This window comes from Sceloporus occidentalis, unplaced genomic scaffold (genome assembly GCF_023333645.1).
Source record: "Sceloporus occidentalis isolate IW3139 unplaced genomic scaffold, rSceOcc1.0.p SCAF_7, whole genome shotgun sequence".
NCBI lineage: Eukaryota > Metazoa > Chordata > Lepidosauria > Squamata > Phrynosomatidae > Sceloporus > Sceloporus occidentalis.
Window position 1 is genome coordinate 31,317,019 of NW_028316987.1, and position 18,985 is coordinate 31,336,003.

General features: G+C 38.9%; 2 protein-coding genes across 3 annotated transcripts; one reads left to right on the forward strand and one right to left on the reverse strand.

Annotated features, from left to right (window-relative positions):
- Positions 1 to 4,443: 4,443 nt before the first annotated feature.
- On the forward strand, positions 4,444 to 7,337 carry LOC149309472 (uncharacterized). Its single transcript, XM_089532405.1, has 2 exons — positions 4,444 to 4,686; positions 6,651 to 7,337. The coding sequence occupies exons 1-2, from the start codon at positions 4,444 to 4,446 to the stop codon at positions 7,335 to 7,337; spliced, it is 930 nt and encodes a 309-aa protein (XP_089388531.1).
- A 5,936-nt stretch (positions 7,338 to 13,273) lies between these two features.
- On the reverse strand, positions 13,274 to 17,355 carry LOC149309473 (uncharacterized). 2 transcript variants are annotated; one of them, XM_089531262.1, is made up of 4 exons: positions 16,975 to 17,355; positions 15,777 to 15,933; positions 15,456 to 15,647; positions 13,274 to 14,019 (listed from the first exon to the last, which is right to left on the reverse strand). In XM_089531262.1, exons 1-4 carry the CDS (start codon positions 17,104 to 17,106, stop codon positions 13,505 to 13,507), a joined length of 996 nt encoding a protein of 331 aa, XP_089387388.1. In that variant the 5' UTR covers positions 17,107 to 17,355; the 3' UTR covers positions 13,274 to 13,504. The 2 variants fall into 2 exon arrangements, with proteins under 2 accessions (XP_089387388.1, XP_089387387.1); XM_089531261.1 differs by lacking the exon at positions 16,975 to 17,355 and having other exon boundaries at positions 15,777 to 16,711.
- Positions 17,356 to 18,985: the final 1,630 nt, after the last annotated feature.

An 18,985-nucleotide genomic window follows, 5' to 3' on the forward strand; every position in this document is an offset into this window, starting at 1 on the left:
CCATCCCTGAGAGATGCAGAACAATATCTGCCTCACTGACATTACTTAATGGTAATGTGATTTAAATAGTTCATGAGGAAGCAAGATGCTTAGCAAGAAGGATGAGTCATGTCTAGACACCTGCCTACCTAAAACATTTACTCACTGTCTATTTATAGCAAGCAGTGCATCAAAGACATTTTAAAAGCAACATATAAGTTTATCTTGACTCTTTTTTCATCTGGAAAGGATTGTTGCACCCGGCATGTTCATAAATCAAATAAGCTCAAGGGGATTTTTAAAAGCTAAGGATAATCATGCAAGAATACAGCATTTGCTGAATCGTGTGGCTTTATCATGAGGCTTGTGATACTTGGCATTGTGTCTTACTGAAAGGTTTGGCTCCAGGGAAATACATGATTATAGGAAAATTTATTCTCCTTTCATTAAAACCCCAATCTGGCAAATTTCCTCACAATATTTCACAGCAGAGCTGTTGTTTATGTCAACTGAACCAAACATATGGTTTGCAGAATGCAGATTATCTGCAGACTTATAAATGGTGATGTTACTGAACCCAAAAGAACTGTTGGAAGGATTGTCTCGAATGACTGCATGGGAAAGATTCATTCAATCCATGTGAAATTTAGGGCACCACACAAGCCAGTTAGGACATCATACTGAAAGAAACTGCATCTTGGACTTGCTTTCCTAGAAAACCAGGCCATCTCATCAGTGTCCTAAAATACAGCTGATATACAACACTATGATCTCTACAGCAGAAAAGGTGACCAAAAAGCACACCTCATGAGAGAACTCCAACTCATGGTAGCAATATTTGCAAGACATATTGTTGTCAACTAATCTATCCATTCCACTAATATGGGGTATATGTGATCCATGCAGGAGAGTCTCATCCCAGAATGGTGAAGTGAACACCCCCTCCAATGCTACTGAAACCATGAGCTGCCTTTCAGATCATGGGCTTATGTATCATACTCTTTTTTCATATATATTTTTATTACTATATATACTCATGTATAAGTCTAGAAATTTTAGTAAAAAAATGGACCCAAAAACCTGGGTCAACTTATCCATGGGTTAATGTAAGTAATGTACTTTAACTCTTGTAGACACTTTGGCCTGTTACAGACTGCCAAAATAAAGCTGCTTGGGGTCTCTTTGGAGGTATGCTGTTTAAATGATGCATGGGTCCTAAGAATCCGGAAGCTGCACCAAAGCTGCACTCCAGTGCTTAGGAATGGAGTGTGGCTTTGGCACGACCTCTGGACTCTTAGGACCCATGCATCATTTAAATAGCATATCTCCAAAGAGACCCGAAGCAGCTTTATTTTGGCAGTCTGTAACAGGCCATAGAGAGAGAGAAACTATACCGTTCTCTGAGTAGAGTGGCAAAAGGCGAGAGCTTAGTCTATCCCAAGAGCACCCAAAAGAAGCACTGACCCTTTTTCCTTTCTCATCCATCCAGTCTTTAAGATGAGCAGAAACAATGCCTGCCAGAATTTTGTAAGTTCTTTTTCCTTTTCTTTTTCCTTTACATCCCTTGTCATTTTCTTTTTCTTCATTCTTTACATCCTTTGTTGTGGGCCCCTAAGTTTTACTCTCAATTTATTCACGAGCCATATCAAAATCCATAATTTTGTCCCCAAAACCTGCCCTCAATTTATACATGTCAACTTTTAGTCAAATATATACAGTAATTATATCACACATAATGCATAACTCAAGGCAAAACATTACATATTCCACAAACACACAATTACACAGGAAAAAACAACAACACTAACACACCAACAAGTTACTAAAAGCTTCCCATATGATGAGATATCAGCCCAAGTCATATTTTAGATATATCTTCCTAATACAAAATATAAAATGAGAATTTATAATTAAAGTTATACCATTTTTGTAGTCTTTTTTGATCAACAGGCTCACTACATAATAGTATCTCCCACGAACAATTAATAAAAAATAATTCATCTAAGAATCCAGAAATGGTTAATTTATCAAATCTATGTTGTAAATAAACCTGAATCCCCACTCCCCCCATCTCTGATAAATTTGCTATTTGCTTTCCCTTCAAGAATGTATGTCAATTTATCAGTTTGTGCTAGGTCTGCTGATTTTCCTATCCATTCCTCTTCTGTCATAATGGGAGGTGTTTTCCAATATTTGGCCAAAAGAATTCTTGCTGCTGCTATCATGTGCCAGCAAAGTCTACCAGTCTCAGCTTTCTTGTCAAAATTAAATAAGCCTAGTTAAAAAAAAAAAAGATGCCTATCATTCCGACAGAAGAGGGATGGATAGCAAAATCAGCAGATTAATTGTCTTCTTTAAAATCGCTTACATTCTTGATCTTAGTATAAACAAGCATTTCCACACTTTCTTACATCTTCACCACATATGGTATATATCATACTCTCCAGCTGTCCTGATTTGGCAGGGATAGTCTTGCTTCATGCTCTGTTGTCTCAGTTTTTCAAATTCTCTTGAAAGGTCTTAGTTTCTCTCCACTCCTCCTGCCTTCCCCCTTTGTACTCATCCTACTTCCATTGATGCAAACTGAGGTCAACGTGCAAAAGTAGTTGATGTTCAGTTAACTGAGGGAGAAGGGAATGAGCAAATAGAGTCTTACCGTTCTGAATGGGCTCAGGCAGAAGCAAACTGCTTCAACCTTTCCTAGCTTTTCTGTTCTTTCTCATTAATAACATTAGTCATCTTGGCCACAATCTGATGCTGTTTGTCCACATGTGTCCTGATATTCTTATGTGAAATGTTGGAGGGTATGGCATATGGAAAAGGAGATTTTCAAAAGCACCTGTAGCTTCCCTGAGCTTCCACAGCACAACACTGATTTTGTCCTTGCTTATTTTTAACTGAACCAGTCTTTTATTTTACTGGTAAAATAAAAAATAAAAGAAACAAAGGAAACAAAGCTCACTCTGAGGCTGCTTCTGTATAGCATATGGTAATCTTTCACCTGAAGAACTGTTACTTTAGAAGAACTTTGGAAATCTGGGAAGATAAAATATGCCTGCTTCTTTTTGCTCTGTGACTTAGCCCATCCTCTGTGTAGCCCAATCAGGCAGCTTTGCTCCATTTGTTAATATGAAACTGGTTCATATTTGTTCTGACCATCAGACTATCTGTCCGAGTATAGTTTAATCTGTTCTGACCAATGGCAGCAGTCAGACAGTCTTTCCAACTGTGCCTTTCTTCCCTGAAATCTTTTGAATTGAGGTGTTGAACGTAGGCCTTGAGAATGGATATTTACACACTTTTCCATGGTTCTTTTACCCTTTCTATTAAAAAAAAGGCTCCTGCTTGGCTCCAGGCAGGAGAAGAGGAATGCAGAGGGTGCCTTATTGGTTATGCTAGAGCATGGTCACAACATTAGCAGGTTCTCTTTTCTCAGGAGTGAGGTTTTAGTATACATTTTATATCTTTATAGGAAACTTCTAACATTTTTGAAAACTTGTCTTTAAATTATATATTCCCAGTTTTCATATCAGCATTTAAATATACACCATTTTGGAGGCCTGGGCAGGCAGAAAGGTAATTTATAAGTACTTTTAATAAATTTTATTTTGTTAAAAATAGTAGGATTTTTGGAAGGAGAGATTAGCACCACAGACTTTTCTCTCCTTAGAAAGTAGCTTGCAGGACTAGCGGGGTGTTCTCACTTAAGATTTGAAACGGTTTAAGATAGTACGGGTTTAATAAAACCGAATCAAGAAAACACTGTTCTTATCCCGCTTTCAGAACCGCTTTTTTTATCGTGCCCATCTGGCAATTTAAATCGATGTATTTACCTTCAAGCGTTCCTACTTGGCATGAAATCGGTGTTTAAATAAATCGGTTTTTTTCCTCCATACCTTATTTGGAGCTGTCAATCAATAGTACGTCATTATGACGTAGGCTTAAACCGGATTATTTGGAAGCGATTTATCTTTTGGCATCGTTTCCATTTCATTGACCGTTTGTAAAACGAAGTATTTTTGGCGGTTTTTTTAAAAAATTGGACCAATCAGGGCGCTTAATTGATCAAACGTCATAAGCGCTGCTCGCCTTATATACATTTCCCTCCCACTGGTACCTGGTTTACCTTTGCTCGGGATCTCAGCAATCATGGATCGTCGTCAGAAATTTGAGTATATGTTTTCATTGATCCCATTGCTTATTGACAACCTCTTGGTCCAATGCGGAGCTGTTTTGACATTGTGTGACAGCGGGGAGCATGCTGAAGAAATGAGAAGTTATATTTTATTATTGGATGAAATCCTTTTTTTATTTCGGCAAGGCGCCCAGAACTGCTTTCAACCGATGGCTAGGAGGTGGTGGATATACCCCAAGACTGATGTTCACTGGAACGTGTATGCTAGAACTGTCTGGTCTGACTGTAATTGGAAGCAGTATTTCAGAATGCCACGCGCGGTTTTCAAAATGATTGCTGACGAGCTGCGTCCCCATCTTTCCCGGCAAAACACAAGGTTCCGCAAGGCAGTTCCTGTAGAAAAGCAAATTGCCATGGCCATATTTTACCTGGCCCATGGTGGCTCATATGCCACAGTTGGAACTTTTTTCGGTGTGGGAAAGTCAACAGCATACAAGGCTATCATTGAGGTGTTCCTGTGTATGGAAATGGTTCTACTGCGGAGGGCTGTCTATCTAGGAGACTATAGAAAGGTTTGTCTATCTATCTATCTATCTATCTATCTATCTACCTATCTATCTATCTAGAAGACTGCCATTGCCTCAGCTAGTCTGTAAATGTCTCAGCTAGTATCTCCACCTTCCTGCCTTCCTGTCGTTTTTTCTGTTTATCCATCCATATATCTATCTATCCATCTATCTATCTATCTATCTATCTATATATCTATCTATCTATCTACCTGCTTAAAAATTTAAATTTAGATCATCTACAGCATGTGCTGTGCTTATTATATTACTAATGTTATTTTTCTGGTCTATTATGCAATCACAGAATATGTCTGGCTTTGCAGCCCTGGGGTTCCCTCAGGTGATTGGAGCAATTTAAGGATGCCACAATCTATCTATCTATCTATCTATCTATCTATCTATCTATCTAAAAGACTGCCATTGCCTCAGCTAGTCTGTAAATGTCTCAGCTAGTATCTCCACCTTCCTGCCTTCCTGTCGTTTTTTCTGTTTATCCATCCATATATCTATCTATCTATTCATCTATCTATCTATCTACCTGCTTAAAAATTTAAATTTAGATCATCTACAGCATGTGCTGTGCTTATTATATTACTAATGTTATTTTTCTGGTCTATTTTGCAATCACAGAATATGTCTGGCTTTGCAGCCCTGCGGTTCCCTCAGGTGATTGGAGCAATTTAAGGATGCCACAATCTATCTATCTATCTATCTATCTATCTATCTATCTATCTATCTATCTAAAAGACTGCCATTGCCTCAGCTAGTCTGTAAATGTCTCAGCTAGTATCTCCACCTTCCTGCCTTCCTGTCGTTTTTTCTGTTTATCCATCCATATATCTATCTATCTAGTCATCTATCTATCTATCTACCTGCTTAAAAATTTAAATTTAGATCATCTACAGCATGTGCTGTGCTTATTATATTACTAATGTTATTTTTCTGGTCTATTTTGCAATCACAGAATATGTCTGGCTTTGCAGCCCTGGGGTTCCCTCAGGTGATTGGAGCAATTTAAGGATGCCACAATCTATCTATCTATCTATCTATCTATCTATCTATCTATCTATCTAAAAGACTGCCATTGCCTCAGCTAGTCTGTAAATGTCTCAGCTAGTATCTCCACCTTCCTGCCTTCCTGTCGTTTTTTCTGTTTATCCATCCATATATCTATCTATCTATTCATCTATCTATCTATCTACCTGCTTAAAAATTTAAATTTAGATCATCTACAGCATGTGCTGTGCTTATTATATTACTAATGTTATTTTTCTGGTCTATTTTGCAATCACAGAATATGTCTGGCTTTGCAGCCCTGCGGTTCCCTCAGGTGATTGGAGCAATTTAAGGATGCCACAATCTATCTATCTATCTATCTATCTATCTATCTATCTATCTAAAAGACTGCCATTGCCTCAGCTAGTCTGTAAATGTCTCAGCTAGTATCTCCACCTTCCTGCCTTCCTGTCGTTTTTTCTGTTTATCCATCCATATATCTATCTATCTAGTCATCTATCTATCTATCTACCTGCTTAAAAATTTAAATTTAGATCATCTACAGCATGTGCTGTGCTTATTATATTACTAATGTTATTTTTCTGGTCTATTTTGCAATCACAGAATATGTCTGGCTTTGCAGCCCTGCGGTTCCCTCAGGTGATTGGAGCAATTTAAGGATGCCACAATCTATCTATCTATCTATCTATCTATCTATCTATCTATCTATCTATCTACCTATCTATCTATCTAGAAGACTGCCATTGCCTCAGCTAGTCTGTAAATGTCTCAGCTAGTATCTCCACCTTCCTGCCTTCCTGTCGTTTTTTCTGTTTATCCATCCATACATCTATCTATCTATCCATCTATCTATCTATCTACCTGCTTAAAAATTTAAATTTAGATCATCTACAGCATGTGCTGTGCTTATTATATTACTAATGTTATTTTTCTGGTCTATTTTGCAATCACAGAATATGTCTGGCTTTGAAGCGCTGGGGTTCCCTCAGGTGATTGGAGCAATTGACGGATGCCACATGACGATCAAGGCACCTGCTCACGAGGGACCGCAGTACATAAATCGGAAACAGCAACACTCCATGATTCTACAGGCAACATGTGATCACACTGGAAGATTTATTGATCTGTTCTGTGGACATGCAGGAACAAATCACGACAGTCATGTCCTGCAGGAATCCCCTATTTACCACGCATTAAAGGCTGGACTGTATGTCCAAGGTTCTCCGACTTTGACAATTAAAGGTCAACAGGTCGGGCCGCTTCTTTTGGGCGATGGTGGATATCCCATAAAGCCTTTCTTGCTCATTCCGTTTAAGATCGGGCATAGCAGGAGGGAGGGAGTTTATAATAAGAGACTATCTCGAGCGAGAATCGTGGTTGAAAGAGCATTTGGGCGTTTGAAATCTAGATTTCAAGCACTGCTTAAAGGTCTAGACCTGTCTCTTGAAAATTTACCTTCTGCCATTTTAACTTGCTGTATTCTGCATAACATCATAGAGAGCAATGGAGATGTTCTACTGGGACATAACACTTCTCCTGAGACATATGTCATTGATCCTACTACTTATTTGACTGATCAACAGGAAAGGGAAAAGGGGGAGAGGATTAGAGATGCCTTTGTGGAGTATTTTAATTCATAACATCATACAAAGTGTTACAAAACTTTCATTACAGTTTAATTAAACAAAAAACCATTTTGTGCGCTGTCCATGATAATCATCCTCGTATAGTGCTTCTTCATATATTGCTGGTAAAAGTAATGTAATGCTTATAATCTCAACTTGTATGAAGAGTTACATACCTTACATTTTAATTTACTCAAGCAAAACAATACTTCCGTTGTTGTCTATGACAATTTCCTGGAATAGTGCATTTCCACATATTTTTGGTTTGGAAAATAAAGTTATGTTCGCAATTGCAAGTTGTGTAACTTCCATTGAACTACACATTTGATTGCAGCAGTGGATTGATTACAATCCCAACATTGCGTGAGTAGCTCAGGACCAGTGTTAGTTGTTATGTCTAGGTCCCTTTGGGGGCCTTAATCTCATGGAGTCCCTTTAAAAGAACTATTTTTCCGGTCCCATCACTCAGTGAATTGTCAATGAACTATATTTCCCAAACACACTCTGATATTTGCTTGGAAGAGAGATCTAGTTTCCTTTCTTGCTAAACAAGAGCAATCCCTTGCTTAATTAAAGGCACGTGTACAGGAGCAAAGAGATAGCATATTCTTCTTATAAGAAAGAGTAAATGTTAAATAAATAATAAAGAATAGGAAGTTATCACTGATGCCAGGCCTCCTAGCCTTGCTGGTCAGAAAACAAAGTTACACAGATATTCTTATCAAACAAGCTACAGATGAACATAACCTAAACTACCTAGAATTACTGACTAACACTGTTCGTGGGCTACTCACACAATGATGCGATTTGGATTCTGGAGTTATTGGAACAAGGGAAGTGGCTCGTTGCCATCTCTACCTTCATTCCTGATTCTGTGGGACATGTCAACATATATCTATTCAACATACCTACCCATGAATGCACACACTGACAGCATTACCTCTATGCAAAGCAAATTTTTACATATGTCTACCAGAGGTGGTAGATTTCACTGTGGCAAAGTGTGTATGATTTGTGGAGCACTTTGCATAGTGCTCACACTAACAGCACTATGCATGTTGTCTAACTTGATTGAACTTCATATTTATTTTCAGCTGTTACACATTGCAGTACGAGTTAACAACACTTTCTCACTTTGAGACCACATGTATATGTCAACATTAATCTATTAAACCACCCACCCATCCATGCTTGCAGACCACCTCTCCTCTCCTTTCAAACGCATCATGTCCCTCGCGGCAAAGCCAGAGAGCGCCGCGCTTTGCTATTGGCTACACTCACTCTTCTGTGTTGGAATGCAACGGGTCTGGTCGCTTAATCTCTTAAGGGATGAAGCGCCTCAGACACAGTGCATTGTACTTTCAAGATCCCAGCCTTGAAATCCAGCATACAAGTTTGCACCATTACAATATGTGTTTTATTACTATCTTCATATTCTGCAATTTCAAGAGCCTTTATAATCTGTTTTGCAGCAATTAATTCTCGAAGTAGGAGCACCAACATCATAACAATTCTATCCTCCCAGCCAGCGCTGCAAGGCTAAGTTGCCCCATTACACATTAAGTATTACCTTTTCTAGGCTACCTCCTGCTGTTTCCCCTGGGGAGTATATAAGGGCCTGTTCCCAGGGTCTGGACTTGTGGGTAGAGAAGATGGCGGCTGTAGGAGTGAAGCGTTTTATGTATTGGAGGACAGAGGAGGTTGAGATAATGCTGGGTATCCTTAGGGAGACCCCGCAAGTGGTCCCTCAGTTGATGCAGTCCACTCCGAGGAAAAATATACATTTTTTTCGGCGAGTGGCTGCGGGGCTGAGGGCAAGGGGAGGCTATGTGCGGGACGCGCACATGGCCAGGAGAAAATTTAAATATTTGAAAGGGGCATTTTATGCCCTTATTGACCGCTTTGGACCTGACCCTCCACCATCGGAGCTCCAGAAATTCCCTCAGTTTATGAAGATGAGGGAATTATGGGATATCGCTGGGAGACCTCATCCGAGGGAGAGATTCCCTGCAGGTAATTGATTTACTAATATTTACAGTTACATAATAATAATTTATAACTTATTCAACATTGAAGTAGGATTTGAAATTTAATTTTATTACCACAGCTAAATTAATTTCTTGTACTTAAATTTACACTGATGTATAGCTGCAGGTCATATAAAAATTGTATTGGATCAATAATTTATATAAAAATACGTTAATAAATCTTTTTTTAAAATGGAATATGCATTACATATTCAAATGATTTAAGGTCATCTTCTTGATATTATTACTATTATTTTTATTATTAATAATGTAAATTATTAATAATTAATTATTACAGTACAGATTTATTAATGTTTATAATAATTCCATGAATTGAGACGCGAACATCAATCCCAAAAAAAAATTTTTGCAATGCAGGGAGAAATGCATCTCCACCTCCTCCTAGAGCTGAAGAGGAAATGTCTGAGGGAGGCTTGGGTAAGTTGTCCTTCTGTATAACATTTTAAATTTACAAATAATCAAACATTTAAATCCTACAGTATAAATTATAAACATAACATAATATACTTTACTTTCACTAATAACAGTCAGCAATTTTTCAATTTTTTAAGAAATTTAACATTTAAATATATTATAATGTATTTTAGAGTGTATTGTAATGTTATATATGTTATTGTTATTTACATTGCCTGTACCAAATATTAATCTAGTAATCATACTTACCATTTTAATTAATAACTGTTACATAGCATGCATTATGTATATCAAAAATTATGAAGTTCTTTAATTTAGATCAAACTCATGATTATCATTTCTATGTAGATATGATTGATGAGCAGCAGCAACCTTCTCCAGCCCCATCATCCATTCCTCCTTTGGAGGATGATAATGGTATGTTTTTAATGTTTAGTAATTGTTTAGTAAAATAGTAACTATTTAACTTTAATTTTGATTATATTACACATGTAGGCATCATAGGATCACCTTACAGTACTATTGTTATTTCATATCCTACCCTTCTCGATAAAGGTCATATTAGGGCCAACATGATTTTATTCACTTGAAAAATGCCTGTGGCAGAGATTGCAAGAATAAACACTTAACCCATTAACAATTGCTGAAATGTCATGACTCCTGACCTTTGCAGGCTAACCTATTCAGTGGACAATGGTAACCATTGCTTTTTGATACTTCTCCACAATGATTCATTGTGCTATGAATATATGCCATTGCAAAATCTAATAAACATAGCACATTATACATCAACATTAGTCACATTGTTTCCATTGTTCACCACTTGCTTTCTGATTATCCATTATGGCAATGGATTCCAGCAAGCATGCTTTTGTCATCTCATTGCTTCCAGAGTGAGGAATGTATTCATTGGCCACTAATTGGGCAAAAATATCCTTTGTCAAATGCTGATACTACCAACCTTCCAAAACTGCAGTGGCTTAAATATCACGATTAACAAAGGGCAGCATGACCTCTTGCATGACTTCCAGAATGTCCTCTATTTCAATTTAGCTAGTCAGACATCTGCCAATGTAGTTACTATGTGTGGGTTTAATCAAAACATGGTATGATTTTTCCAGATTTGCAGAGAAGGGTTGCTGAGGTGGAGACGCAGGTTTCCAGCCCAGGAATTAGTAGTGAGTATTTATCTACCAATAATATTGATGAATTAAACATTGCTGATAATAATTAAGTACACTAACTGTAATATCATTGCCACAGACATGTCTTTGGAGCAAAGAGTAAGGGCTCTGGAACAACATGTAGCACTCTTGCCATCCCCTGAAACTTGTACGTATTGTTTACAAATAGCCATTATTGCATGTATAATTCCACATGATGGCTAGGCGAGTAATTAATTGTTTATTTTGTTCTGTTCTCCATAGTCAGAAAGTTGCAGGAGGAGGTTGAAAGCTTGAAGACCTTGCTTGCTGCCCACACTCTGGCCACTATGGCAAAATGAAGTTTGAAATCTGTATATGTTATTATTAGGTTGTTGTTTTGTTGTTTGGTTATGATGTTAAATTAGTTTGTTAGTATTTACTGTTGTTTATAGGGTTTATGGTTTGCAAAGTTATTTCACTTACAAAACAGTGATCACTTTTTTAAGTGTTCACATTGACAGCACTACCTATATTCCCAGACAATGTGGAAAAGAGGAGATGCACTCTACCAGAGGTATTATTTATGTTGTTCTTTTTCAAGCTGTGCCAAACTCTGGTCAGGACATGCCACAGGCCCTGTTTCCACAGCAAGGTGTCTTCTACAAAAAGTTAGCACTTTGTTAGGTCTTTACGTTGACTGCACTACCTATATTCCCAGACAATGTGGAAAAGAGGAGATGCACTCTACCAGAGGTATTATTTATGTTGTTCTTTTTCAAGCTGTGCCAAACTCTGGTCAGGACATGCCACAGGCCCTGTTTCCACAGCAAGGTGTCTTCTACAAAAAGTTTGCACTTTGTTAGGTCTTTACGTTTACCGCACTTCCTATATGCCCAGATAATCTGGTACAGTCTACTGAAGGCAGTGCAGACACCTTGTTTCCAGAACAAGGCTGTAGTGACTAATTTTGCTATGAACCAAAGAACTGTAAGCACTTTGGATAGGGCTCACAGTGACTGCACTACCTCAAAGCCATGTCTGTACTAGATGGTGGATTTCTTGATGTGATCACACTGTTCCTATTCTACCTCAAGTGATATGTAATGTTGCAATTAAAGCCACACTTGTGTAGCACTTTGGATAGTTAACACAGTAACAAATGTAAGATATGTAGCAATTTAAGCAACACTTGTGTAGCACTTTACATTGTTCACACATTGACAAAAGTACTTCTATGCCAAGTGAATGTATAGAAGAACTACTGCACTTTGTGTACCATACCTTTTTTTTCTATAAAAAGATTTTCGTTAGATACAGTGCTATAAATCCAAGATTTGTGGAGCACTTTGCATAGTGCACACACAGTGACTGAACTACCTCTATGCCAATGTAACTTCTACATATGTCTATCAAAGATGATACCTTTCTTAAGCTCATCACAGATTGGCATTGTCTGGTTGAGACCAGTCAAAAACCTTGATTCTACATAAATGATCAGATCATTAACTGCTGCTATGAAAGGTACAGATAAGGAACATGCTGCTTACAGCCAATTGAATTTTAAAAAGCACTAGTGCACTTTGTGTGGCACACATTTTGTCAAGGGCAAGCCATTAGTAAGTACCAGTGCTACAACAGTAATAATTGTGGAGCACTAATTTGCATAGTACACACACTGACATCACTACCTTTATGCCAAGCCAATGTTTACATATGGCTACCAGAGGTAGTAGAATACCCTCTTCTCATCAAACATTGGCAATTTGTTGAAAAAGCATATGTTCAACAGCAAGGCTGTTACTTTTTCACTTTGCTATAACTGTACGGTTTCTAGATCACTTTGCATAGTGCACACAATGACAGCACTACCTCTATGCCAAGCCATTGTTTACATATGTCTACATATGTTTATATATGTTTACATATATATTTATGTATATATACATATATGTGTGTGTACATATGTTTACATAGGTGGTAGATTATTTTGTTATGATCATACTGTGTCAATGTGTGTTAAACACATTTTACTACGTTACATGTTATTCCTATAACGGTAATATATGTTGAATACCATTATGTACAACATTCTATGTTAATCTCAGGTAAAGACATGTCACATACCTCTATATGTCTTCTTAACACTATATCAGAGGTTTGACAGGGTAAATCATGACAAGAATTTGAAGTCAACATATGCACTTTTCTATACAATGAAGTGTTGATACAACCATGTTACCAATACAAATGTATATAATTTTTCCTTTTTAAAAACTGTTAGTGATGCAGTTTTGTAATAAAGTTAATAATATTTTCCTGTCAAATTTTTACCCACATTGTGATTTATTTCTAGTGCATTACAAATAGTACAACAGTGTTCTCTACATCCAAATTAATTTGCTTAAACTAAAGTCTTCACTAAAACAAACATAATACATCAAAATCCTGCAGCAGAAAAGAATAGAGCAAACACATAGCACAAAACCAATTCAACTATCTATGCATTACCATTTATTACAGCTAAAATCCTAAAATTTCTGACATGCAGTAACTAATCGTACTGTTATTTCTTTAATCATGGAGAAAAAGGTACAGGCTTCTTTATTACTCTTGGGGCCCGGAACTTTCTAGAAATATCCAAGGCAACACTTGGACCGGGGTTGACTGGTTGCTCTTCTGAACACTGTGAGGTTTTGTTTTCTTTTGCGCATGCATCTAATTCATTTGTTGGAAGACATTGTTCTTCACATTGTACATTATCAGCAACCTTTCTCTTCACACGCCTAACAACCCTGACTGGTTTTGACTGTCTCATTGCACACTCCTCCTTGTATGTATTTGTAAACTCTTTTAAAACACCTATTAACTCCTTGAAATTAGACCTTGTTTCTTCTAGATACAACTTTTTCCATTGCATTTCTTCCTTAAAATGATCATTACTGTTTTCCACTAGAGTCTCCACATTTTTCCTTGAGGTTACCATCAATTCACGACCCAACAATTCATAATTTGCTTTTCCAGATTTTTTCCTAATTAAAGCAAGCCTCTCCGAGGGGGTGAGTGATGCAATTTGTCTTGCAGAGTAAGTTTCTGAAAGTATAAAATATGAAAAATATTTGTAAGTTTCTTGCATTTTTAAAAATTCTTAAATTTAAAAATTATTTAAAATATCATTACATATATAACATTGTTGAATATTACAAAATTACATTCAGATAAGAATTTGTTAATTCATTTATGAATATGATTTATAGAAGCTAACATTTATTTTTTTGTTAAAAATCCCCCACCCCAAGTCAGAGAGGAAGAGCAGAAATAATTATGCTGGCTGCAGAATTCAGCCATGTAGTTCAGGCCTGGGAAGTGGTGGGGGTTTGTGCATATCAATAATGTCCCTTGCATAGGAGGTAGAGGAGAGGTACATCTGCATTTGAAATGCCAGCCCACATCTCCCTCCCCCTTTAAGGAATCATGTTCCTCTAGTTCCAATCCCAGCCTGGCTGGCTATTAAACAAAGGAAAATGACATTTTCCTCTGTCCACATATCTCCCCCCCTTCCCATTGCTGGAGAGGAAAGGGGAACAATGAACAGAAAGGCCTTCACCAGCGACACCTCTGTCCAGTCACATACTCTCAGCCTCAGCCACTGCTGGCTGCAGAATTCAGCCATGTAGTTCAGGCCTGGGAAGTGGTGGGGGTTTGTGCATATCAATAATGTCCCTTGCATAGGAGGTAGAGGAGAGGTACATCTGCATTTGAAATGCCAGCCCACATCTCCCTCCCCCTTTAAGGAATCATGTTCCTCTAGTTCCAATCCCAGCCTGGCTGGCTATTAAACAAAGGAAAATGACATTTTCCTCTGTCCACATATCTCCCCCCCTTCCCATTGCTGGAGAGGAAAGGGGAACAATGAACAGAAAGGCCTTCACCAGCGACACCTCTGTCCAGTCACATACTCTCAGCCTCAGCCACTGCTGGCTGCAGAATTCAGCCATGTAGTTCAGGCCTGGGAAGTGGTGGGGGTTTGTGCATATCAATAATGTCCCTTGCATAGGAGGTAGAGGAGAGGTACATCTGCATTTGAAATGCCAGCCCACATCTCCCTCCCCCTTTAAGGAATCATGTTCCTCTAGTTCCAATCCCAGCCTGGCTGGCTATTAAACAAAGGAAAATGACATTTTCCTCTGTCCACATATCTCCCCCCCTTCCCATTGCTGGAGAGGAAAGGGGAACAATGAACAGAAAGGCCTTCACCAGCGACACCTCTGTCCAGTCACATACTCTCAGCCTCAGCCACTGCTGGCTGCAAAGCCATGTTCCTCTCTGACCACATATCTCCCCCCTCCACATTGCAGGAGAGGAATGGGAGAAATAAAAAGGAAGGCCATTGTAATGACCTTTCTGTAGAATGTTATTCAGTGTTGTTGGGGGGTGGGGAAGAATGTGGCCATACAATGCTGCTGGGCTAATGAGACAAAATTAAATGTGGAATGTAAGGGGTTTGGAAGGGTATGAAATGGACTAACCGCTTGGTTGAACAGGCTGTAGATTCGGAAATTCTGGTTCATCTGGCTCCACATCACCAGAAATTGCCTGTTCAGGGACGCACTCTCCCATTGGCACCGTATCATCTTGCTCAGAGTCAATTACAGTCATGTCTTCATCTCTTTCTTCCTGTACTGAAGTCAAGTTCAAAACAAAGTGTTCTTGAACAGCATCTGCAGAATTAAAAAGGGTTGGTGGTACAGTAATTTCTGAAACGGCTTTGCAACATATATTATTGCAAACATCTTGAAATTTGTACTCGCCAATACATAGGATGTTTTAATTTTTTGCAATAATCTTACCTTGAGTAAATAGATCCTCAGATGACACATCAGGTGTTGAGCTAAGAGGTTGCGTGTTGGGTGGCATTTCTGTAGGGTTGGTTTTTTTCTCAAACCTTAAAGCATTTCCCCCTGCTGCTCTTTTCGCTTCAATGCTAGCGTCTCCAGCAAAGACGTCCTGTAGTTCATGGAAAAATGGAAAATCAATAGCTCCCATCCCACTGGTTTTTGACATCTGAAGAGATTTCTTAAAACCGCGTTTCAGCGATTTCGCCTTCGTTCTGCATTCCGAAGCAGAACGATTAAATCCATGTTTACGTAGTTGAGACGCAATTTTTTCATACACACAGATGTTCCTGTGGTTTTTGCTAAGTTGCATCTGCACTGTCTCTTCTCCCCAAATAGCAATCAAACATCTAGTCTCTTCTACTTTCCAGCTAGCGCCCCTTCCTCCAACTTGTGTTCTTTCTTCCATAGCTAAATTAGTTTCAGGGTAGCCAAAATGAGGCTGGAACAAGCACAAGTTGTCTTCACCTCACCTCAAAAGTGATTTCAAAAATGGCTCTGGAAGTTGTAGGCGGAAATGGGGGAGGGAGCAAGGCAGTAAAGGTGCTAATTTCTCACCTTTGAAGCACTGCAGCAATGTGTCCCCATGGCAACGAGAAGTAGCCCTTTCCCGTCATTTGTTATGCCAGCCAGGCATGGACCAAGGATGCTGGAAACAGATACCCATCCCCCGCTGCCCACCGCTACTGCTTGCTACTCCCCCTAAAGGCTTGTCTTGTAATACCAGCAAAACAAAATTTCTTAACCCCCCCAAACCAAACCTTCTTCAGGCCTCAGTTACAAATAGAATTGAACTGGCCAAGCAAATAATATGAAAACCCTCCACCTACAGCTTAACTTTCCACCCTCTACCGTCCTCAGTAACACTAAAATAAAACATCATCCAAAAAAAGTATCATGATTGATGGTTACTATTACTAGGTAGCACAGCGGAAATTTATGACTTCAGAAACAAATAAATGTAATATTAGCATCACACAGCATAGGGGGGGAAAAAAAGCCGGCAAGCGCCTGTCAGAGAAGGGCCAGCTGAGCTCCGTTTGACAGATGCAGCAGGCGCTTAGTTAACAGGGGATCCAGGCGCTTGAACGATTCAGGGAACGAGCGCCTCTGGCAAAAATAAAATATTAAAAAAATTAAAACGAGTCCTTACCTTTCTTTTCTGCAACAAGATCAAGGCTTGAGCAACGGACAAAGGAAAGATGGCGGCGGTCACGACGGATGGGGACAGAAAGGGCAACTCCCCCAGGGACAGCCCCCATCGCGGTCCGCTCCTCCCATCCATCTAACACGAATCCACGGCTGTCGTTCCTATTTAAATACTCCGGTTCCTAACTCGAATCAATGGAAAACTGTAGGTTGGACCCTAGTGTTTTTTTAACACGCGTTAAATGAGGAAGAATCGATTTAAAATTTTATCCCGCTCTACGATTCGATTTCTAATGGGGACGAATGCGGGTTGCTCTAGAACCGTTCTAGGTATAAATCGAATCCTAATAGGAACGGCACTCCTTGAATTCGATTCAGAACGCGGGGTTTCACCTAATGGGAACATCCCGTAGGACTCCTTTTGTGCACCTGTTTATCTGCCTGATGTGCCTTGCTTTTATTGAATTAGCTAATGATTTGTAAAACATGGCACATCTCAAAGGATCTTTCATTATTCAGGAGATAATTAGTTATTTAAGCGGCAAGGTTATTTGTCTGCAAGTGAACTCCAGACATTAGAGGTGTATATAGAATGGTTGCTAGAGTTCATTTATATCTAAACCAACACATGTTCCTTTTCAGTTTCCAACCATCACAGCAGGAACTTTTTAACCAATGAAACTTATATGCAGAATACATCATATGAAGAGCAAGTTTAGTCTCAAAAGAAGGAGGAATAAAGATAGGAGGAAGGAACATAATCAATCTAAGATAGGCAGACAACTCTATACCACATTACTAAGGAGGATCAAGAAAAAAAAGTGCAAAGGCAGGCTTGCTGCTGAATTTAAAGAAAACAAAAATAATGACCATGGAGGATCCACATACATTCAACATAAACAACGAAGAAATTGAAATAGCTTGGATCAAAAGTCAAGAAATAAGAGGAATAGGAATGGGAAGGGTGGTGATGAAAGAACTAGACAAGATCCTTAAGTGTAAAGTGTAAGGAGCCCTGGTGGCGCAGTGGTTAAATGCCTGTACTGCAGCCATTCACTCAAAACCACATGGTTGCGAGTTGAAGACCAGCAAAAGGGCCCAAGTTCGACTCAGGCTGGCATCCTTCCGAAGTCGCTAAAATGAGTACCCAGACTGTTGGGGGCAAATTAGCTTACTTGCTAATTAGCTTACTTGCTGTTCACCGCTATGATCTTTGGAATAGTGGTATATAAATAAAACAAATTAAAGATATCCAACAGAGCACTAAAATTAGGATTGTCCAATCCATTGTATTCCCCTTCATGATGTATAGATGTGAGAGCTGGACAGTGAAGAAAGCAGATATAAAGAAAATCAACTCATTCGAGCTATGGTACTAGAGAAAACTGCTGAGAATACTATAGACAGCCAAAAAGACAAACTAATGGGTCCTTGAACAGGTCGAGCTGAAGCAAAGATGATTAAGCTGATGATGTTGTACTTTGGCCCCATCATGAAAAAGCATGGACTTATTAGAAAAAAACAATAATTCTAGGGAAGGTAGAAGGCAGTAGAAAGAGAGGAAGTCCACACGTCAGATTGAAAGATTCAATCAGGGAGGACAGGGGCCTGAATCTACAAGACCTAAGCAGAGCAGTAGAGGATAGGGAGTCTTGGAGATGTCTAATCTATAGGGTCAGCATGAGTCGAGGTCAACTTGAAGACAGCTAACAACAGCAGCAACATCTCCAAGTAATATTACTCCAGTTCTGGCTTCAGCTCTATTCTAGGGCTTATCCTGAAAGGAAAGGAAATCACCAAAGTATTGTTTTCAGTTCTTTCTGTTTTGCTTTGGCCTACATATTCCCAGGTTTGCATCAAAGCACTTTCCTGAAATATCCCAGGTTTCCCAAACTTCCCCTCTCCTGTTATTCCTCATCCTGCTCCCTCTCCCCTCCTTCTCCCACAGATTACCTGTCACATTTCAGGAACTGATTTTCACCAATTTCCATTGAGTCTCATTATTATTCAGGAGT

What these genes read in the sequence shown, in the direction of transcription:
- LOC149309472 (XM_089532405.1), top strand. Translation starts at nt 4,444, where the DNA reads ATGATTGCTGACGAGCTGCGTCCCCATCTTTCCCGGCAAAACACAAGG. An exon ending in ATCTAGGAGACTATAGAAAG is followed by an intron (nt 4,687 to 6,650) that starts GTTTGTCTATCT and finishes TTGCAATCACAG; the next exon opens with AATATGTCTGGCTTTGAAGC.
- LOC149309473 (XM_089531261.1), bottom strand. Translation starts at nt 16,230, where the DNA reads ATGGAAGAAAGAACACAAGTTGGAGGAAGGGGCGCTAGCTGGAAAGTA. An exon ending in TGAGGATCTATTTACTCAAG is followed by an intron (nt 15,648 to 15,776) that starts GTAAGATTATTG and finishes TTAATTCTGCAG; the next exon opens with ATGCTGTTCAAGAACACTTT. An exon ending in ACAGCCTGTTCAACCAAGCG is followed by an intron (nt 14,020 to 15,455) that starts GTTAGTCCATTT and finishes TTATACTTTCAG; the next exon opens with AAACTTACTCTGCAAGACAA.